The sequence below is a fragment of the Syngnathus typhle genome, linkage group LG1, assembly GCF_033458585.1.
Source record: "Syngnathus typhle isolate RoL2023-S1 ecotype Sweden linkage group LG1, RoL_Styp_1.0, whole genome shotgun sequence".
In the NCBI taxonomy this organism is placed as follows: domain Eukaryota; kingdom Metazoa; phylum Chordata; class Actinopteri; order Syngnathiformes; family Syngnathidae; genus Syngnathus; species Syngnathus typhle.
In genome coordinates, this window is record NC_083738.1 from 12,727,032 (window position 1) to 12,750,682 (window position 23,651).

The 23,651-nt window shown below is 39.3% G+C and overlaps 1 protein-coding gene across 2 annotated transcripts in view; it reads left to right on the forward strand.

Annotated features, from left to right (window-relative positions):
- LOC133150533 (dedicator of cytokinesis protein 2-like) overlaps positions 1–22,125 on the forward strand; it is an 89,185-nt gene extending 67,060 nt beyond the window's left edge. For both annotated transcript variants that reach the window (XM_061273115.1, XM_061273124.1), the window contains 25 exons: positions 7,574–7,672; positions 7,746–7,840; positions 8,012–8,090; positions 8,184–8,284; positions 8,535–8,593; positions 8,924–9,072; positions 9,319–9,404; positions 9,892–10,048; positions 12,270–12,310; positions 13,198–13,288; positions 13,951–14,058; positions 14,494–14,583; positions 16,029–16,133; positions 16,446–16,587; positions 17,320–17,401; positions 17,500–17,584; positions 17,751–17,837; positions 17,981–18,157; positions 18,758–18,841; positions 19,039–19,176; positions 19,407–19,534; positions 19,809–20,010; positions 20,087–20,186; positions 20,272–20,420; positions 21,715–22,125. In XM_061273115.1, coding sequence (XP_061129099.1) covers positions 7,574–7,672; positions 7,746–7,840; positions 8,012–8,090; positions 8,184–8,284; positions 8,535–8,593; positions 8,924–9,072; positions 9,319–9,404; positions 9,892–10,048; positions 12,270–12,310; positions 13,198–13,288; positions 13,951–14,058; positions 14,494–14,583; positions 16,029–16,133; positions 16,446–16,587; positions 17,320–17,401; positions 17,500–17,584; positions 17,751–17,837; positions 17,981–18,157; positions 18,758–18,841; positions 19,039–19,176; positions 19,407–19,534; positions 19,809–20,010; positions 20,087–20,186; positions 20,272–20,420; positions 21,715–21,777 — 2,697 coding nt within the window. In that variant the 3' untranslated portion in view covers positions 21,778–22,125. The remainder of the gene's footprint in view (positions 1–7,573; positions 7,673–7,745; positions 7,841–8,011; positions 8,091–8,183; positions 8,285–8,534; positions 8,594–8,923; positions 9,073–9,318; positions 9,405–9,891; positions 10,049–12,269; positions 12,311–13,197; positions 13,289–13,950; positions 14,059–14,493; positions 14,584–16,028; positions 16,134–16,445; positions 16,588–17,319; positions 17,402–17,499; positions 17,585–17,750; positions 17,838–17,980; positions 18,158–18,757; positions 18,842–19,038; positions 19,177–19,406; positions 19,535–19,808; positions 20,011–20,086; positions 20,187–20,271; positions 20,421–21,714) is intronic.
- Positions 22,126–23,651: the final 1,526 nt, after the last annotated feature.

The window sequence follows — 23,651 nt, forward strand, 5'->3', positions numbered from 1 at the left end:
GGCTGAACATTCTGTTGCCAACGTGATTGTGTATCCATATGCGGCCAGAAATTGATTGGTCACCAGTCCAAGGTGTACCCTGCCTCCAGCTCACCCGTGACCCTAATGAAGACGAGAGCCATAAATAATGAATAAAATTGATCCCTTACACTATTTCAATTTTCAGTGGGTACTCGCTCCTGTCATCTCTTTCATCAAGGGAATGCAGTCAGCCTTTTTGCAGCTTTTTGTTCTCATGCTAAACGGGATGTAATTCATAGTGACATGTCGATCGAGTCAAGGCCCACACAGGAAGAAAAAGTATGTCTTCTTCTGATTTATGAGTGACACTTTTTTATGAGTCATTAGCAACCTATACAAGCAGAGAAGGAATGATATATTAAAGGAATGCAAGTTTTTGACAAATCCATCTACCAATGGAATCGATTTGTTGCTTGAGGTGTGCTGGTTTAGTGAGGAAAACTAAGATTTGGAGTTTACCTCTCTTGCGCCAGTAATTTTGCTCATCTCTTACAGCTGGAGCGCACACACGTCCATGTACATCCATTGCTCACTGCTCTTTTCTCTCACTCCATCCTCTTATCTTTGCACTGACTTATCACTCATCCTGTCTGCATGTTGTCTTCAACCTGTCCGTCATCAACCTGGCTCTCTTCCTCATACATCTTCACCCTCGTTCCCATACGAAGTCAGAAGTTCTATTCTCGTGATGTTGTATATAGACATCAAATGATTAACTCTCCCTGTTTTTTGGCACTAGAGTATCGTCAATGATTATTCAGTGGTGCGGGATATATTATATATTGATAGATTGATGGATCGAGAGAGATATTGAGTGATTGTTTAGCCGTGAGAGAAAGTAAATTGTCAAAGCAGCAATCTTCTCAATTACATCAATTTAGGTGCAACTGAAAGTGTGTGTTTGTTTGTTTGTTTGTTTGTTTGTGAGTCTAAATGATAAGAATGTTGATGACGGACTGCAGTATCCCAATCTTTACATTCTGCGTTATTATTAGAGCGTTTTTGATGGGCAACTATATTGTTAAAAAAATACCTAATTTCATGTACTGTATTCAGTGTTTATTCGCTTTTTACCGTTTTTATTTGTATTATATTTTGCATAAATAGGTTAAATATGTTGCAGGCTTAGTGGCCCAATCGATATTTTGTGGATAAAAAAAAAACGGATTGAAGAAAGCAAAGAATTTATCATTATACAGTCTCATAGAAAAAGCTCCAAAGTAACTAACTAACTAAAATATTCCTTATCTTGTGCCCAAAATCAGCCTAGGCCTAATTAGTTATATCTAAAAAGATTATCCTGGTTGCTTAAAGTATGGGTGTGTTGAGTGAATTTTACATAACACAGATTGGCATGATCTGAGCTGTTGGGGCTGATAATTGTAAACGTTGAACCTATTCAGTATTTACCATCGCAAATCCTCATGTGTGGTCGCTTAAGCCTCGATTGAGCAAAAGACGCCATGATTGTGACATAAGAGAATGATAGCCAAGACGGATGCAACCTGAAGCTTGGTCCGTTACCTGACACAAAAAGAGAAGCAAGTGGAATTATAATTATAGGATACGCAATAAGATAACTGTTAGCTTCTTCTGCTCATTCCCCTTCTTATTTTCCAGCAGTCTGAATACCCTGTGGTGCTATTCTGCGTGCGTACGCGCATGCGTGCGTTCATTCCCATTTTTCAAGTCACTGAATAAATCAGGTTGGGTTTGGGTTTCACATTTTTAACCCTATTTAACTTATTTTCACAGTTGTGTGACGTGAAAATTAAGTCTGCCACAACATTCATCTTGGCACAACATTTTTGTGGATCAATAAAAGTCTAACCATTGTTGCAGTTAAACTCTCAAACTAATTATTTCCATGTTCACTATTTTCCATGGTAAAACTCAACAAATGAGTATGTCCAAAAAACAAATTACATTCAATTTCAGAGGTTCCACCCTGGTACACAAGCAAAGCTTTTACCCTCACTGGTACGTTTGCACCCTTGACATCTTTTAGGACCTGCAGGTCTACACAGCTTCCAATAATTAGCCCCACAGGAGTTACAGGAGTGCAGAGTGTAACTTGAGCGACAGAAATGAACTGCTCTGGTTCTCTTATTCCTGAAAATGCATGCGAGCTGACTTTGTGACTCTCATCTTTCCTCCTGCAGCACAGGCCCAGCATTAGTGTACGAGAGGAGGGTTATTGCCTTGCAATATAATCCCATATTAGAACGATTGGCACATGGGCTTTTAATAGCAATCAGCTGAGCCGCTCTGCCTCTTTGACTCACACACGTAGTCGGTCGGGAACATCTGGAACTGCAGGGTGTAAAAGTGTTAATTGTCACGAATACAGAAAGGCACAGAAGGTTACTTGGGTGGATGCATTTGGTCCCCGTGCCTGTGTAGTTACTATTACTTAAAGAAAATTACGCAAAGATGCACAGCTGTCACATCTGAAGAGCTGTGCGGCAAAATGCGCTCTCAATAGAGTTTCACGTTGTTTGATTGTTTTTGTTTGTTTTAGTGGTCTCATTGGTTCTGTGGTGCCTGTTTGCGCATCACCTCCTTTCAAATACCTGCTTGTATGTCCACAGTGAGCTGACTGTGGACTGGAAAGGGCTCCACAGAGGGTTGTTAGACTATTTGATTCTATTTGCACATAAACACACGTACAATGCACACACACACACACACGTAGACTTACTTGATGTTTTCCTCGTCTTTTCCAGTCTCTTGATTGTCATCTCGTCTGTTTGCTCACATCTTTAATAATCCTTTAGTCCTCTGTGAGTCTTTGCCGCTCTCTTTGCTCTCTCCTTTGCGTTCTGTTCCTCACATGCTTGCAGTGATCCGCCCTCTTCTCCCGCTCCATCCCTCTCTCACTCTCTCTCTTTACCCCTCTCTATCCACTCTATCGTCATCTTCATCTGTTTTTGCTACAAATGCAGTCATCGCTGCCTGCTTATCCATCACCTTCGCCTCATGGGTTATTACCCTAAGTGTTTCACCTTCTTTAAAAATTACATTTCCTTGTTTCCCTTTCTAATACAATGTCACGTCTCCTTGTGTGTGTGTGTGTGCGTGTGTGTGCGTGTGTGTGCGTGTGCGTGCGTGTGTATGCGCGCGCATTTGTGTTTTGACCCTGGCATGGATGAAGACTGAGTAAAAGTTTGGCAGCATAAACGTTCCTTCGGCTGGGACTAATGCCAGTGCTTGTAACAAACACAAACACCCTGGTGCACACATTAATAACACACGCTCTGGCTTTACTTCTATCTTAGTCTTGTCTGCATCCACGTTCGCCTTTCTCGCTTTCTGCCTCGGACCCATTTAAGCTCCTTTCCCCTCTCAATGCCAAATGTAGTCATTTTTTTTGTTACCCTGATGCACCCAAGCCCGGTGATGTGCTCTTAGCCAAGGCAAATGAAGCAATTAGAAAGAGACATTTTAAATGAAGTTTAAATATAAATGCTTTATCTGTTGTGCCTGTCTGGTTTGTTGGGGAAGTTACTAATTTCCTCGATTGTCTGTCAAGAAGGATTCTCTTTTACTGGAAAACAGGATTAAGGGCTTTAACTTGGGTACATCGTTGACCTCATGATTATGAGTTTTGAAACAGATGCACCTGTTAGAGTCTCATAAATACATGTAACAACTGCATCCTAGAATCCAAACATTAAAGTGTTTGGTTCTGGCCATGACTGGGGCACCATCTGGACCAGTGTATTCATCACATCAAAAATCCTGCACGTCAGATTATACACGATAAAGCTGTTGGTGGATCCAGTGCAGCTTAAAAATAAGACAGATCAGAATGTACAAAATGTACACACATGTTGCCTGTGTACATTCCAGGGATGTCGCTTGCTGTTGTTAAACTGCAGGTCGTGTTTCCATTTGCAAAACAGATTTGCCTCATTTATTTTTAACTTCCCATGACTTTGTCTGTTGAGAAAGGTCCCTGCATAGTTAACCTCCACAAACAGACACGTGTATGCATCTAGTTTCATTGCAGCCCCGAGCTTTCTTCTGCAGCCTGAAACTTGTGTCAGCATGACTCACAATTTGCAATTCTATTTGTGTTCATATTTGCAAGTTATTAGTCCCCCAGTCTTGTAGATTATTTGGCACAAAGAAGTATAAGGACCACACAACAAAATTATGAAAAGTCAAATTATTATTATGAAACTACTAGAGGAATATTGTTGTTTCTCTTGATTGTTTGCTTAATTTTTTTTGGTAACACTTTGAGATGAAAAGTACGGAAGAGGATTAGGGCCAGTGAAGAAAAAAAAACCCGAGGGGTGACAGGATTCTGACTTTATTCTAAAAAAGTCAGAATCCTGTCACCCTTGTTTTTTTTTTCTTCACTGGCCCTAATCCTCTTCCGTACGTACGGCTACCAAGGACAACAAAAACTTATTTTATTTAACAATTACTGTTTCTCCATGCATCGGGCTAACAAATAGGCTTTTGATGGGGTCTTATTTATACATCAAAGAAAATAAAAAAATGTATTCAAAATAAATTTAATAAGTGTTGTTTAACAGACAAAAATGTGACTATGACTCGTTGTCAATAATCTTGCGTTTTGCTTTTTGTCATCTCTTCTGTCCTTGTGTGCTTTAATAACAGAGAAATTGTAGCTTGAGGACATAATGATTTTTATATGAACAGATGGCACATGCGCGAACACAACAACTCTAATTACACCTTTGACAATCCATCCCTCTTAAACCCTCCACAAGCCTCCATCAGTACTCTACAGTAAGTGCATGTTGTGTACATGAAAGATGAGGCTCAGACTTGTGTCCAGTCTTTTGAGGTGTTGCCACAGTTACCTTGAAAAAGAAACTATAGTTGCTTTACTGATGGATTGATTTTACATGTAATTATTTTACCAATGAGTTGACTGTGAACGTAACTTATTTCATATATTGTTTTGATTTAGCCTGTGAATACTGTAATAGTAGTACAAAATGAATATTATTTAGAAATAGAAGTAGAAAAATGTGTGGACCTCCTGCATTAGCCACAGCTCTGCTTCAGACAACCTGTTGGGACTTTGTAAGTTTGAATTTACCGTGCTGTGACCCCAAATGTGTTCTTTAGATTTGTTGTACTTTTTATGTAGATATAAATACTGTCAAGGTGTTGAAAACATGACTCGCCACATATGTGATTCCTCTCCCCCAAACAATGGAGCATGGATGACCTCATCCTATTATGATTCTTTCCCTTTATTGCTTTTATAAAGTAGTAAACGGGTCTAATTCACCTCCTTTATTTTTATTGTTCATTAACTATATTTTTTTTATGCATATGCAAACTACACATGTACCAGACCGTGGCTGAATTTGGTGTGGTGATCAGTAACTTAATTGCGCCTCATGTTACGCATATCTGCAGCCTAGTGGCAATTGTCAGCAATTATCTTCACAGAAGGGTACAAAGTTTTCAGTTGTATAATTCGCAAATTTCATTTGTCGCAAAGTAATGTACTAAGTCTAGGAATTTCTTTAACTGGTATTTTTTGTGCAGCTGTTGCATCCTGTCAGCACATACTACCCTCCATTTTTGAATCTTTCAAATATCTGCTGCAGGTTTCTTTCTCAAGTTAAATGTAATGATCGTAGTTAGTCATATTTAATTGCATCAGTTTTATCTAACTATTCCCACACCATTGGGCACCTCAATGGGGGTGGTAATGAATAATTATAATTTGCATCCGTTTTAAAGGGAAAAGGAGATGCATTTGATATTTTCTCAACCAGTGAATACGGTAAGTGATCAAATCAGTGTTTGATTTAATCACAACACTTACATTTTTAATCAAAACACTTTAATGGCGTAATTTGTCTGGTTAATTCTCTGTTGCTGTATGGATACAGGTGGCCCATACTAGATATTGATGCATTATGTACACGAGAGATAAGTGAGGAGGAATAGTGAGAAAAATTAAGAGTGAAGAGGAGGATGGGGAGGGCAAATCCCAGGACTCACCAGCTAGCTCCCTAGCATCTGTGTCCTGTTTTGTCACTAATCTCCTGTGTTGCATAAGACCACACACACACACATACACAAACACTTCATAATTTATTCAGCGTTGATGATGTAATGCAGAATTGTAAACATTCTCCACTCAGGCGTGCATATGTGCGTTTTATGTTTAAGAAAATTGAGGATATACTGTACATAGTGTAGGTCCTGAGACTAATTACTGTAAAACAAAGTGGGGCAACAGGTCATGTGACCAGCTGCTGTCGGGCTGACGAGTTTGTATGCTCCTGTGCTTGTTTGTATGTAGGCCCATGCAGTGTTATATTTGTACTCTGAAATCCAACCATATTAATCAGTTTATTTGATGGTAATCTTATTTACCTGTATGAGAGAGTGTTGTTATTAGATATATCTTATCTTTGTGAGGGAAAAATACTTAAACAGTCTTCATGAAATATGCAGGTGCGATTGCCTTCAGTTGACCTTGAAGTTATTTCTGCCATTCTTTTTCATTCATTGTAAGTGGTCTCACTTAAATTTAAAAACTGCCCAAGTGATAAGAAGAATGCAGACCTCAAGTTTGAGCATTACCATAAAGAAATGGCTGGCACTCCCACATTGGTCAATAACGATGCGGACTGAACCACTTTGCTCGATAACACGATGAAAGTCCTCCTACTGTTGTCCTGTGTTTCTGGTTTTTCTAATGGAGAGTAAACTGATTGGTCGGGGGGAAGCAAGTCGCGACGTCGTTAGTAACCTTGTCTGTGTTTTTTTTTGCACAGAATTGAATGAAAGTGTATTATGGTATGTATCGGGTTCCCATATTCATAAAATCTGTTCTGTTTTTACCTTCATATTATTGTCTGTTCGTGTTCTCCCAGTTCATTGCTGGTTTGTTTTTTGCCCTTGTGAAGGTCCTCCTCGATGCAGGCTGACTTTTTCAGTGAATTAATTTGTATTTAAGTTTGTTGTTTTCTATAGTAGTAGTTTTCAGAGAATTGTGATAAATTTTCCGTAGCACACTCTTTCTGGAGGTCATATTTGTGAAGGGGAACGAAAGCGAAGCATAGTTTTCAAAATTTTAGGCAGAGAGAAATCTGATAAATATATTTGTATGCAGCAGCCCCTCTTTTACCCAAATCTCATAAATGAATGTGTTCTTCCTTGACAAGTAGGCACATCTCTCAAAAGGTTAAGTAGAAACCGCTTTTATTGTATGAATCTTTCTCTGACCTATATTTGCTGTCCATGATGTCAAAGTGTTGACTGTGGAACAAGGTAATTATGTCAACAAAGCCAGTGGTGGGCTAAAACCTTTACTAGCGTCTTGTCAGCTCTCTTACAGTGACAAGTTCTCAAAATTGTTCCTTTAAGCGGAAATATATGACACTGACATTTGGATATTACTCAAGAAAAAAGACACACACGGGTCAGCCTTTTTGTTGTGGTCGTTTGATGTGTAGTACTCAATTGAGGAGCAGCTGCACACAACCGATAGGTAACCGCAGGTCTCTCTCTCCTTGTCTTCTCTACATAAAAATGACCTGAATAGTCCCGGGTGGTGGCCTGCATGACAGCTATCCTAAGTCAAATGAATGACCGTCATTACTCTACATACATAGAAACCTTCACTAAGACATCAGATCTAGTGGTAAGTGTCCATGCATGCGCGTACAATAATCGAGTACACTTTTGATAAGAACACCTTGTTCTCTTCAATCCAGGACTTTCTGATGGAGTCTTTCTTACTTTTTAAAGACCTGATCGGCAAGCATGTGTACCCCTCTGACTGGATGGCCATGATCATGGTTCAGAACAGGTATTCTTCTTTTTATAGTGAATCGTTCAATTGAATTCAAACGGCAAGGTGTAGTTAAAAAGCTACAGCAGTTTTTAAAGCAATTTCTTTATGGCGTGATCAATCCCAATGACAGACAAGCTTGTGCTGATTCATTATGCTGGATATGTGGCTATATTTGTTGTGATTTAGGGTGTTCCTGAGAGCCATCAATACTTATGCTGACACAATGAATAAAAAGTTTCTCAGCAATGATGATTTTGAAGTACAGGTGAGTATAGCTGTGTAATGTCATTGGAGGATTTGTCCATGCTGCTTTTTACGTCAATGTGCGTCATAGCTCCTCTTTTTTTCCACTGTCTAGTTGTGGAATAACTACTTCCACCTGGCTGTTGCATTCATTACTCAGGAATCTCTGCAGCTACAACATTTCTCGCCAACAAAGAGGAACAAGATTCTCGCCAAGTGAGATAAAGGCCACATCACTCACACACCTTCTCCCTTCGCTCTAATGAAGCACATTTATTTCAGGATCTGCATCACTGTTTATACTGCTGCACCCGAGTTGGACCGCGTGTGGAAAGATAATTCAATTAAGTTCATGTTAAGGCAGTTTAGCGCAGAGTTACTTTTGGCAGCAGGATGTTCTTTTTTTTTTTTCTATTGTAGAAAATAAGTTTTGAGATTGGAACGGTTGAATGGCTCTCTATTTCAGATATGGAGACATGAGACGACTCATTGGCTTTGCGATTCGAGACATTTGGTTCAAATTGGGTAAGAAAGTCCTACATGCTATCATTCGATTACAACATATACTGTGCTGTAAGGCATGGTATCAAGTAATAAAATACATCATCGTAAAATAACACTATACAATCCTAAATGTAGTTTTCATGTTAATCAGAGTTGTCTGTATCTGCTGGATGTAACTCATAAAATCAAGTCATTAGGAAAGTAACCAAGTTTTTTTAAGGGAACTGTGGCAACATTGTTTCTTGTTTGATATATCAGAGCTGATGTTGAAGCGGTATACTGGAATAGTGGTGAGTACATCTATCCTGCTGGGCCGAGAATTAACTTTGTGCCTCTTTTCATTTCCTGCAGGCACCCATAAGATCTGTTTCATCCCTGGTATGGTTGGTCCTATCCTCGAGATGACTTTGATCCCAGAGGAGGAGTTGAGGAGGGCGACCATTCCCATTTTCTTTGACATGATCACGTGTGAATATGCACACTGTGGGAATTTCAACAAGGTGCATGCACATTGCACAGCAAGTGTCTTTAATCAAGTGCATATAAAAATGACACGTACAAATGCCTCCGGGTTTACGGACGCACGTGGGCTGCACTGTATCATTGATTTTCTTTTACACTGTGCATAAAAATAAAACAGACACCTTCATTGTACATGGATAATTAATTCCCATATATATACAGTAGTACAGTAATACTCCTGCTGTCTTTTTTCTAATCGCTCTTTGGTCTTGCTTCATCTGCAGTTTGAGAACGAGATCATTCTAAAGTTGGACCACGAGGTGGAGGGTGGAGGCGGAGATGAGCGATACATGCAACTACTGGAAACCATGTAGGACTAGTTACAGCCGCAATGAAAAAAAAAAAAATAGACAAATGTATTGTGATTCTCTTCTTACGCCATTAAATGGCTTAGGGATTGAATTGTTGCACTTGTTGCACATTTTGTACTATGCACTAAAGACCCTTCTAAAAATGCACTATAAATGTTAAAACCATCATTGGCCATTGGCATCACACAATGTCTTGCGGGGCAACTGCTTCCATTTTCTTCAATGTTCACTTCCTATTTGTGTAATGCCATAGTTCCAATACTTTTGTCCACAAGTTTTTTTTATATCGTTTTAAAAACTGCATCATTCTACTTTTGGGGTATTACCTTTTCGACCTAGAAAAGTTCCAAACAGGTACCTTAAAGTCCAGTGGGTTTTTGTGTGTGTGTGTGTGTGGCCCCACCAGCTTGTCAAAAAGCTGAAAATGTTGTTGTTTTTTTGCTCATGTTTAAGGAAATAACAAAGTTTTGGCAATTCTCTTGGCAGACTGTTGGACTGTTCTGCACCGAACACCACTTTGAGGCCTCAAGTGGAGCATTTTGTCGCCTTGGTGAAAGGACTCCTCATCCGTCTGCTGGACTACCGCACCGTGATAAGGGATGACAGCCGCAACAATCGCATGAGCTGCACGGTCAATCTCCTCGTAAGTCCCTTTCATCAAATGTTTGCTGGCGGGGTTGCTCTGTGGTCCTCAATAACTTGACAGTTTGGTCCAGCTTGGAAATGCATATCTGTGCTCAGGACATCCAAAAGTCATTTCAAACCTTGGACATGCCATAAGGCAGTATAGTACAGTATATAATAGAACAGGGGTGTCCAAGGCATTTCCTGACATACATTGGTGCCTTGTGATCCAAGTCTAATTTGCAAAGCAGAAGGAAAATGTCCCAACAACAAATAGGAAGACGGTTGCAGTGATGGCCTGGCAGAGCATCACCATGGATGAACTCTGTGATGTCTATGCATCATGTCTATGCAACTTCGGGCTATAATTGATTGCAAAGGATTTGCAAACAAGTAGTAAAAAGGTTAAATTTGAATGATGATTGTTAATTAAATGTTGGCTTTAAGAAAGAAATGCCAATGCAAAAATGCATGCAGATGCGGTTGCAAACTAACATGACCACAAAGTCACGCCCAGCTGTATCCTCATGTTATGCTAGTGGCCTCCCCAGGCACTCACCTGCTGAGGTCACAGTAGTGTTGGTTAGATTTTGTCTACAGCCCCCACTTTGGTGCATCATCATTTAATTAGAGCTTGACTCACTTGGCTATGAGGCACCATGGAGCACATGACCTTCGTGTAGATGGGCATTCTCCGGCGGGATACGAGCCCACTGATAATATTCCGCATCGATATTGTGTCTGACCTTTGCAAGGAAGAGAAAATAGTGGAAAAACTCACAATAGACCAACTTTTGCCCCTCAGTGACTGTGTGTTTACACTCGGGTGTTATTGGATACACCCACAGAATCTAACGAGATCCAAAATAAGTGGTGGGTTAAAAAGATACCCTTTTACAAAGATACTAAATGTTTAATCACCCAGGGCATACAATGGATTCATAGAGACCTGTCCACCGCCAAAGCCATTGCTGATATTTAGCAGCCATACTGTAGTTTTATTGGGTTTAAACTGAAATGCATTTTTTACTCAAAGTGCTTGACAGCTCAACATGGAATTTAATAGTTTTATTGGCCAACACTATTCATGAAAAATAATTGAGTTCACAAGTTTGAATTTTCTCTAATGTATGCTGGATCAAACGCAGCCTTAAATTTGATAAGCTTACTTTCAGCTAAATCTTTGATTGTGTTTTAAGGTTCTAGAATTTGTTCTTGTTCTTGACGAGGCCAAGCCGCATTAACTTGTTAGTGATCACAATTGCCTAGAACTGGTAGTTTGTCTTTCGAAATAGCTTCAAGCTTGGCTGTAATTTGCAGCTGGGGAAGCTAAATGCCTTCTGGATCTTTTTTCTATGTTCCAACAAGACAGCAATTGAACTATTTAGCCACCAGATATGCTTTTGTTGGAGTCAGGGTGATGCTTTCAAGCACAATATTGTTCGTCAATCATGATGGCGGGAGCATAATACTCTGCAGCTCATTTTGCTGCCAGTGGTACACAAAAGGAGGCCTAACTTCCAAAGTCTTTTAATACAGCTCAACAAAACATCTAGACAGCTAAAACATGGCTGTTCCTACTAATATTCATTCATTTGTTCATTCATTCATTCATTTATTGAAAAGTTGACTAATATTTATTTTATGTAATACCTAAGAGCTGGAGAGACACCAAAAGAGCTGCCTGCATTGAAATAATAGAATTATACTGTAAAATGTAGCCAGTTTCAGTACTTATTATAAGTCTACATATACAATAGATAAAATATTCGAATATTGTGCATCTTGTGACAAGTTTATGATCATTGGTTTGCAATGGCGTCGCTCTATAGCACATATAGATTTTTCTAATATTTTAGTAAATTAGTCTGCAACGGGAGTGGGACCTGTCCATTTATACGTCTCTACAAACAACCACCATAGGGTTTATTTGTAAATTCAGTTGAACAGATCCTGAAATGAACTGGCTGGTGAGTCCACATTGAGGATTCCTGTCGGAAGGTTCATATTGCTAAAGGGTTGCATCACTAGTCTCCTGCTTTCTGTTGAAGTTATTCAACATTAATAACCTGAGAATGTATGTGACACTTCAAACGATCATGGAAAACAATATATGGACCAACATATTAGGGCACGCACACACACACACACACAATTAAATGCAACCTATTCTTCTTAAAACAATGTATGCAATGGTTTGAGCGACATTGTCACTAACCATTATTGGTTTGCTCTTACAGAACTTTTACAAGGACATCAATCGTGAAGGAATGTATATCAGGTATGTCCATGCTACAGCCGACATATGTTGCCTTTGAGTTCAGTGAGGATATGTGTGTGTTTGCGTGTGCAAATAAGTGTGTGAGGCTCCATAATCTCACAAGGGATTATACATGTCCCACTGAATTAATGTCACAACCCACTGGATCAGCACTTGGTTTGACTGAGGGAGAGTGGTATGAGAAAGAAAGGCCTAGTGGGTGGGAAGTGGAAGACTGGCTCACAAGAGGAGATTATGCATTTTGTCAGTTCCCATTGTGTATTTCTGATGACCATTTATGCTGTACACCCAATCAAAGTGTTTTTGTGAATACGACACCCAGTCCCTAGTGGATTATCTGCATCATTGCTTGCCATCTGCTTGGCCTGTTTTCTTTTTTTCAAATGGAGGAGATTGTATTAAGATTTTTTTTTACGGAATGTACACTTACAAGACATAGCAGTAGGTACACCTGCACCTAAATCGTGGAAGAACAAAAGTTGTGTATCTTCTTCTTCTTTACAATGCCAAACATTTTCAGGGACTAATGTACACACACACACACACACACACACACACACACACACACACACACACACACACACATTCAATTACTTTATTACTTCTCGAATAAAGTTCACAATCACCAACCATTAATATCATTGTAATTGTTTTGCGTCTCTCTTACGTCTGCGTGCCCCACAATTGACAGACATGTGATGAATACATCGGGTTGTCCAACAGTGTCATCTAGTGGAATGATGCATGACTCACATATTGTTTGTGTATAACCTCTTCATGTGTGTGTGTGTTTGCGTGTGCGCGTGAGTGTGTGTGCGTGCACGCAAGCGCGTGTGAACGTGTGTGTGTGCGCGCGCGCCCGCTCGGTGATGTCTATGTGTATTCAGGTATCTTTACAAGCTGCGAGACCTTCACCTGGAGGGTGAAAACTACACTGAGGCGGCGTACACATTGCTGCTGCACTCACGCCTCCTCAAGGTAGCCAGAACACGTGAACACATAAAGTGGAATTGAGTTTCTAGCCGGTCTTGCTCTCTAATCACATGTCTGCCTGCCTTGAGTGAGACCGTTATATAGGCATGGATAAACGACACAAGCACACAAAGTGAGAATTTTTGTGTCTTATCTTGGGCACTTGGGAGATTGCTGAGAAGAACGTACGGATGCATTTTGGAGAGCATATTCTGGTTAGAATTTGTAATTTGCGCATGCACATATCCCAAAGAACCAAGTCACTCACATGCAGGGAAGGTAGCAAATGTTTTGGATATTCTGGTAGCAGACTAGCAGTTCTTACGGACTGAGTTGCAAAGAGCTCATTTGAAAAGTGCAGTAGTGTGTTTTCTTCTACTTCTTTTTGGAGCAATTTTCAGGACTCAAACAATGATTTATGATTATAATTTGATGATATCATTTCTTGAATGACATTTGTCATTCATTAGAGCACAATGCATTCCTTTATGCAGTGCTGTCTAAAACTGTGACCTTTATAAACAACTTTTTATATCACTGGAAACATAACTGGGCTAAATGACATTTTTGCTTTTGATAGAACGATATCAATATGTTTTAAAAATATCTACCTATATTCTATTGTAAAAAGAAAGGGACATGTCCTCTGTTTGTGTTTTCTCCTTCAGTGGTCAGATGATTTGTGTAGCCACTTTGAGTTCCGTGGCTCTCAAACCCAGCGACAGCTCAAAGAAACGCTCTCGGACACCATCATCGACTATTTTGACATGGGCAAGGTCTGAATTGTGCCATAACACATTTGTACGATGTAGTTTTCTTTAAAGGGGTTATGTTCTTAGATGTCCTTCCATTCCCTCAAATCAATAGTTGTGAAAGTGGTCTTTCCATCCAGTTGAATTGTATTTTCTAAAAAGTTAAAAATGCACCACACTAGCAGCAAAATTATGATGAGACATTTTATAGCCAATTTTTCATGTCTTGGTGGCACTTTCATTTTCTATCTCCACTGAGTCCTTTATGTTCCCTCAAACAGTGATTGAGTTCCTTCATTTGTCACAGAGATTTCCATAAAATGCATGACCTGGAGGCCAGACGGTGGCTGTTTGTCAGCAGATGGTGTAATGAAGGACACTGCTGTCTTTTTTTAATTTCTTTTGACGAGCGTGCGTGCGCGCACGGACGTGTGTGTGCGTGTGTGTGTGTGTGTTTAGATGTGGGAAGAGGCCATCACTCTGTGCAAGGAACTTGCTGATCAGTACGAGAACGAGATCTTTGACTACGAGCTACTCGGCAAGAGACTGGTAACGTGTGCCTCAATCAACAAATCGTCAGCTCGAGTATAGTGCTCTGAATTGAAAAAAAAGAGTACCGTTTTTTTCCATGTATAATACGCACCCTAAAAACGACATGTCGATGCTGGAAAAAAGCCTGTACCCATGTATAATACTCTTGCAAATGTTTTTATTATTTTTATTTTTTTTAAAGTCCCAATGATCGTCTCACACGCATCTGGGTGTGGTGAAATTTGTCCTCTGCATTTGATCCATTCGTGTGATTTTGATCCATCCCCTGGGGGAGAGGGGAGCAGTGAACAGCAGCGGCGCCGCGCTCGGGAATCATTTGGTGATCTAACCCCCCAATTCCAACCCTTAATGCTGAGTGCCAAGCAGGGAGGCAATGGGTCCCATTTTTATAGTCTTTGGTATGACCCGGCCGGGTTACTTAAATCCGTAAACGTAAAATGATTTCAAAAAAAAAATCATCTTTGGGAACAACCGGATGTTATTCTGCCGGTCAGTATCTGATCTCGCAGTAGCAAACTCGATAGCAAAGAAATATGTGAGACTCTCAACGGGATCACCAATGTTTGAGTGATGTTCCAGTTATTTATCACAATTATTTATTATTATAATAATAATTTATATATAATATATATAATAATTATTTATTTATTATTCACAATTGTCATGGTGATCTTTCTGGTGATTTCTTAACTAGGCAGGATGTATTTTATTTTAAATAAATAAACTTGACTTTTGTTGGCGTTGATTTCTCCGACTGCCCAGAAAGGTACCACCGCGATCAGTTAGGTTAAAATGAAAAGAGCGGAAAGTGACGTTGTAAAGAACCATCCTGACAAGATTTTCTTCAAAAATTGTTGTACCATGATTTTCTTAAAAAAAAAAAAAAAAAGTTTTTTTTTTTTTTGTACCCATGTATAATGCGCACCCCGGATTTTAGGACAATAAATTAGTTAAATTTTGCGCATTATACATGAAAAAAAATGGTACTGATAAGTCTACCGCTGGTGTATTTAAAGATTAAAGCTACTTTTGCTTTTCAGGAAAAAAAAAAGCATATGTAGTTACAATATACGTATTCACTGACATTACTGAACATTTCATAACTCCCCGATTTTTAAGTTAATGCCCCTCATGCCGTTATTTAATTTCCCTTTAGGCTAGTACTCTTATGATCTATCCTTCTTTGGTTAGACTACTCTTATTCTCACCATTGGAGGGGAAAAAAATCTCATTGCCTTACAGGACTCCTGCAGTTGCTCTCTCAGTGAATTTATTTGGTTATAGAAATAACCTTGTAAGGTTTGCACTTTATTTTCACCTAATTCCCTGTATTCTGCTGAGTGCAGCTTTGAGAGCAGGTAACATGTGGGGAAGGGGGAACGCCCATTCAAACCTTGTGCATGGACGCAATGAAAGATGCATTTATCTTTTCCTTTCTGCAGGAGAAACAAGCAAAGTTCTATGAGAACATCATGAAGATTCTGAGGCCCAAACCAGACTACTTTGCAGTTGGCTACTATGGGCAGGGATACCCTCCATTCCTCAGGGTGTGTGTTCATGTTGTATAGTTCCCCCATTTGTAAAGTGAAACTTTAATATTCTCAACAAATTGAACTATATAACGCAATAATACACAGAGGAGCTTATGAAAGTAGGAAATGGTGCCCTAACTTTTTTCAATTACAATGAATCTGCTGTGCCAAGGAATTTTCAGAAAAATCAATTTTAGCTTTTACAAGAGCAGGGTAGAAAAAGTGTGAAAAAGCGCTAGAGCTAAATGAAGGTGGTTAGAAAAAACAATTATAATTCTGAGCAAATGCAAGTTATAAGAATTTTTACAGCCATTTATTGTCCAACAGAACAAGGTGTTCATTCATCGAGGTAAGGAGTATGAGCGCAGAGAGGACTTCCAAAACCAACTGATGAGCCAATTCCCCAGTGCCGTGCGCCTCAATACCACCACCATGCCTGGGGACGACATCCGCAACTCTCCTCTCCAGTGTATCCTTGTGACAGAATAAATCAATGTACATAAATATTTGGCACCTCAATTATCAATGCAATGTCCTGTTTCGTCACTGTTTGGCCGATTCCTTGCATTTCCACAATCACTAATTCTGGGGATTTAAAAAAAAACATCCTTCTTGCTTGACGTATCAAAAACCTTATTGTTTCATTCAAGTTGGTATTATTGCTGATACTACTTTGATTGATGCAATACATAAAACAACGTGATGGCTGAGTATTGTAATAATCAGAAAATAATCTTCTGTTTGTTTGCACCAAAGCATGACAGCTATCCATTTTTAACAGCCTTACTCAAATATACCTGATTTAATTATTCCACCATTATAATTATTGTCTAGACACACAAACAACTCTCAGAAGTTTAAGCTTGAGGCAACGTTGTACGGCTCCCAGGGAGTGAGGCAGAAGCAGACTTTTACGACAATTCCCAGACGGGTCAAGTGTCCGTGAAAGTTCGATGGTTTGTTTTCAAGTTCATTTTAACATTTGAAATTGAATACTGATGGTAGAAAAAATAAATGACATGGGGACATACGACCGGTATTTCCAATTTATGGGAAAAAAATATGAAATCGACAATATGAGAAAGCAGTTCAATTACTGATTTTAGAATTTCAACTTGCACAATATCGGTGGCATTGGACTTAGGCAGTTCCATTGTATTTCCAATTATGTAATATTTAAATGCTCAGTGAATTGGTACAGATATCCAGTGTTTCACTGTCCAGCCTGTCCTTGAAATCCCTCCTCGTCTGAAGAATAAACCAGTCCCGGACCAGATCATCAAGTCAGTGTTGTTTGAAGAGGCACAAGTGTGCAGTGAGACAAAAACTGCAAGAGAGTTTGGAATTTCAATGACACTGACCTTTGTTTGACTCCGTCTAGCTTCTACAAGTCCAACTACGTGCAACGTTTTCATTATTCCAGACCTGTGAGGAAAGGACCAGTGGACCCAAACAATGAGTTTGCTGTGAGTAGACTTTTATGACCATAGAGGAGTGAATGTCGTTGCCATCAAGTATGAAATGGTGCCCTCCCAGTCCATGTAATATTAGAATCTGTCCACTGTTGGGTATGTGATTTTTTTTAACACTGGTTGGCCTTACTAATCTCATATAATTTCTCTTCTTTTAAAGTCTATGTGGATCGAGCGTACGACCTTTACCACTGTGTACAAGTTGCCCGGTATCCTGCGTTGGTTCGAGGCTACTGACATGAAACATGTAAGGATGATAAGATTTGATTACCTCTTTTTTTTTTTTGTATAATTGTATTCCTCAAAACCCTACATCAGGCTCAATCTCTTTCTATTATTTGTGTCTTTTACATCTTTCATCCCTCTATGCCTGGGCCACTGCGTCTTCAGACAACCTTGTCTCCTTTGGAGAATGCCATTGAAACCATGGAGTCCACCAATGAGAAAATTCTGGCTCTGATCAACCAATACCAGGCAGACTGGAGCCTTCCCATCAACCCCCTCTCAATGCTTCTCAATGGTATCGTGGACCCAGCAGTCATGGGTGGCTTTGCCAAATACGAAAAGGTGATTAAAATATCCTTTGTACTGCTGACGTAGGCCTGAGTAGGAACACACAACCAGATTGAAAATGAGTGGCACATGCATGAAGTCACCACTAATTCACAACCCAGCGACACCAGAGTAAAGTGGGAGCTGGACTAGTAGATTGAGATCTAGTAGCTTAGCTGCCCAATCACGGGTTGTGGAACTGTGTGAGGCTGGCCATAATTATGTAAAAAATGTGCACACTCTCTCCTAACTGAAAACGTCACTGTCCAGGATTAAACAATCACATTAAAAACTACGTCACATGGGAGTCAGCACACATCTACTTTAATTGAAAGTGCCTCTGATTAAACCATATCAAAATAAAAATCTTCTGGTACCCTGTCTAAAAGATTTTTTTTTTTCCCTTCAACTACACTTTTAGGGTATAGGTCACATTAATGGTGTTGAGGGCACTTAATCTTGGTCGAAATGTTTTACTAAACCACAATTTCCTGACATTTGAACATATGTCGACATATATGCTATGTACTTGTAGTACTTATGTTTTATTATATCGTAATCGCTTATGAAACATTCAACCTTTCTATAATTGTGTTTGGCTTGTTTTGCTGCCAGGCTTTCTTTACAGACGAGTACAATCAGCAGCACCCAGATGATGAAGAGAAATTACTGCGTCTTAAGGACCTCATTGCATGGCAGGTAGCCTACCTGACAAAATTACATTTCACATCCTTAAACAAGTTAAAACATTTGTAAAACTTGTAAAAAATTGTTGTCGCTTTGAATGTACAGAACCCGAACAGATTTCGAAAGCTCTGGCCCAGATGTAGCCCAGATCTATTTGGTGCCTTGTCACAATCAGTTTTAACTTCCTACACTGTTGAATCTGTTTGTAGATTCCGTTGCTGGGTGGAGGCATTGCTCTCCATGGGAAGAGAGTCACAGATGACTTGCGTCCCTTTCACGAGCGCATGGAAGAATGTTTCAAACAGATGAAAAAGAAAGTGGAGAAGGAGTATGGCGTGAGAGAGTTGGTAAGAACCCCAAAGCTAATAAAAATTCTGTTCAGTTGGTTCGGAAGTCGAAAATTGGTTCGTAAGTAGATGCAAAAAAATTGCGAGGCTACGGTCCGTATCTCGAAAGGTTCATCACAAATGCGTTGACTCTGCCCTGTGATTGGCTGACGACCAGTCCAAGGTATACAAGTATCCACGTGATCATAAGATGACAAGTGTTACATAATTCTGCCTCACTGTTTTTCCAGTTGGACTTGGATGACAGAAAGTCTACTCGACCTTGCTCCATGCTGCGATCTGTTCGTCATTCCATAATCTCCATTTCCTCACTGCAAGGTTCTGAATGTGCAACACCAACCAAACTCACTGTCGACAGGTAGTTCAAGTAATATTATCAGAGAAAAATAGGGAGTATAAACTGTGAGGGACTGATGTGGTTTGTGCATGCAAAAACTAGCACAAACTTAAGAACCTACAATTCGTAATGAGTCTACCAGACCCAAGAACACTGGCTGAGTAACAAAAATACTGGCACCATACAAGCGCACACGCACTAACTGTCTTGGCATTATTAGCAAAACATTCATATAAGTGCCTGCTTTTTGGGATCTGAGTGAATGACACCCGGACCTTCTTTCTCCTCTTTGCAGGGACTTCCCCCCTGAGCCATTCTCGAGCAGCACACTACCTCGCTCCAGCGGCAGCCTCAGCACCAGCGGGCAAGATGGCGATCTTGTGACCGTGGGTGACTCTGAGGTGAAACTGAGAAAGACTAAGAAGAAGAGGAAGAGGAGTAGCATGATCTTCATCACGGAGGAGAAAGAGCAAACAAACACTCTGGACTGCAAACGGGTGAGCATGACTTCTTACTGTTAGTTCTGTGCATGTGTGTGGATGGGTCATGATGATCTCTGTCACCCGCCCCCAGCTGTCCAAGAAGCAGGAGTTCCATAGTGACACCAACTTGTCAGAGCCGAATAATGTATCTCTGAGCGGCACTAATTCCAGGTCCCTGCCTACCATTACAGGTAAACTACAAAACAATCCACACTTGACTAGTTTATTTCGGAACGTAGTATTGGTGTAACTTAGCTGATTGCGCTCATAATGTAGGATTATCACTGGCGGTGGTGGGTGGGTCCGAAGAGGTGGAGACCACGCGAGCCAGGAGAGACAGCAAGTCCATGTCCCTCTGCATCCCCTCGGACCGAACAGCAGACAGACGCTCCAAAGGCGTCATCGGCCTCTTCTTCAAGTCCAAGGTAGACATGAAGAAGCAGAATAACAGGTGTTCCTTTTCATCAGGGTTCCAAAACCCTTTGATTGCGTTCATGATTTCATGGGGGGACTCACCACATTATTTCTGTTTGAAATCAATACAACCAAAAACATTGCAGTAAATAAACTCTTTTGTTCTTGCTGCAAGGAATTCATACATTTGCAGCCTTCACTGCTATGGGCAGAAATTCAAGACATGACCATAACAGCTCAGAATTGACCCTTGTGGCCTAACTGGCTGTTCAAACTGCTGTTTTCTATGGAGCTTTTTACCTGGTTCAGCCCCACCATTCCAATCACGTAGCTCACTAGTTTCCGTCGTCGTGTTTTGTTTCTAAGTGTACCTCATCTTAGAACAAAATCAAACTGGCCTTAGAAAAGAACCGGTCAGAGACTAAGAGCCACATTTTTTTACTGTGTACCGCAAAGAGCCACATCCCATACCCCCCCCGGAAGCGAAGCGAACACGCAGCGTTTGACGTCCCATTAACACCCACACCCACCCACCCGCGAGCCACGTGTTGGCCACTCCTGTACTAATGCAACATTAATGGCTTACTGTGATTTACTCGCCTAGAGGACTCTGAATACCAATTCATATCACGCTCTTGAAAATATGGCCAGAAGACAGCTATAAAATGCTGCTTGCTATAGTACAACGACCCCTACATTTTTATAAATACATGAATATATTGTTAATTTTGCAAAAATGGTAAATTTGTGCAAGGAAAAAAATGGAAGCCCTAATGACATGAATATCTGGAATATGTGTAAAGTAAAAGAAGGTGAATTGGATGAATGATGTGGAAAAAAATGAGAAATGTTGATTGTGCCATAAAGAATGAATGGTGAAATTTTGGATCGAAATTTCTCGAAAACGGTAAATATTTGGAATGGAAAAAAATACACGCATGCTTGGTGTGAATATTTGGAATAAGCAAAAAGTGGAATGAGGTGAATCGGATGAATTATGTGGAAGTAGTTAAGCGTCAAAAAACTGGGTGAAATAGCAATAACATGTTATGCAAGGTGAAGGCCTTCACACAGTAATAATAATGATAATTTATAAATAGTTAGTCTTGTTGAAGGGAAAATATTTGATTGGTACTGTAGCTCTTTATATTATTATATCCAACCAATAATGTTTTGTATTTGATAGCATTTTACTAAAACAATACACTGGACAACATTAGATCATAAAGTATTTTGAACATGTTTCTTAATACCTCCATCATGTCAGCGGTATGTGTTATGTATTATTTTTTATTTTTTTTACAGAGCTCAAAGACAGAAGATGTAATGAACAGTGATGCAGGCAAAGACAGTGACAATCATTTCTGACATCTGTTAGGTACATATTTCAGCTTCTGAATGTTTTGCCTCAAATTCTGCTTTTACACACTCCTTTTACTTTAGTGATGTCACCTCAAAGTAACATCGATTGCTACGTTTGAAAGATGACCTTTTGTCAGTGAGCTTAATGATCGCTTGTAACGCTGAATGCCATCTTAGAGCTCTTTAGTCAAGTTGGCTTGAAATCACCATGCTGCTGTGCTTGATTAAAAAAAGACAGAAAAAGCAAAACTATTGTACAGCTTTCAACATTGTTGTGGAAATAATGATTTGACACATTCATAAAAGGTTGCCATGTCTTTCTAACGATACTCTGAATAAAACATTTCAATTAGAGTTCTGTGTTGAAATGTGACCCTATGCAGTGGCTAATTGTTATTCTCCAGAGAGACAAACATTTAGGTTTTTTTTTTTTCAAACACAGGTTGAGGAGGGCTATTTTGTTGCTTCATAAAAGTTATTATTACCATTTGCCTCAGAGACTTCGTTTCGACTTTTTTTTTTACTTGTTTTTAAGAAGTTTGATTTATGGTTCGAAGAAAATAAATATAAAATGTATTACAACCCAACGGCAATGATATACTGCAAGTTCAGTGGCGTTTTTTTCTTCTTCTCAAAAGTAGGCCTACTGTATGTACCAAATCCAAAACACAAAATATCATATATTAAATTACATGCAAACATCAAATGTTTTTTTAAGGTTGACGAAAAAGAATGAAATCTTATTTTTTGTATTGCTCGAAATGATTATTATACATGAAGCAACATTTCCTGAGTTCCAACAGTAATTTTATTATTTTTATTATTTTCTCCAAATAATGAGGATAATAAAATAAGAAGATAATTTAAAATTGCATATAGTTTGCATTTTAACTCTTATTTAGTTAATGATGCAACATTTGCTTTCGGATTTGTGTGGCACAGACTGCAACGATCGTTTGTAACAATAGCACTACTGAGAAAGGTTTCTTTTTCATTAGCCCCTCTTGTGTCAATATGAGGCCGTAAAAATAGTAACGTTTCCAGACCACTACAAAATAAGAACAACAACTGTAAGTACAAGTAGAAATGGAAAATGTTCATCTTGTTAGATTGCATATGAATACTTAGTGTAGGATGTTCAAAGCTACGTTTTTGTTGATTGGGTCATTTATAAAACAGTTACTTACGGATACTGATGAACTGATGATAAAAGCTGTGGAATTAATTGAATCGTTAAAATGAATAACGTGAGCCTCACAGTGGGACTTCTTTGAATTGCTCAAAATGTAATTGGAGGATGTAAAAGTGTCATTTGGACATTGTATTGTAAAAGAAATTAGCCATTTGAGGAATGTCATAAACACTTCCCAAGATGTCCGAAATGAGCTGAATAGCTTGAAAATGGTTTCAAACGGGCAAAAAGTCTGCAGCAACTAACATAAATGATTGGAAAACTTTTTCCCAAAAGTTTGGCGACCTACTGTGTAACCTGTAAAAGTAAACGATGAGATAATGTGGTTGCACAAGTGCACACACCCTCTAATATCTGGGGATGTGACTGTTCAGAATTAAAGTGATTGATGGTGTAGATAAAATCTTATACTCCAAAACATTTTTGTGTTTGGGAAATTTCAACATTCAGAACCAAGGTTAAATTTTTCTTCCGTAATTAAAATATCTGTTTCATTCCTGAGAAAATGATGGAATTTGCATCATTTTAGCAGCAAATGTGGATACAGGAAATTGCAGTTTAGGAGAGAAGACATTTGCACATTATACAAAGTTGAAACCCAAACTATTGTCCGTTTATAAAATATCCAAATATCTAATCCAAAATTATCATAATTGCAAAAGCAATTTGGAATGCAAATATATAGAAA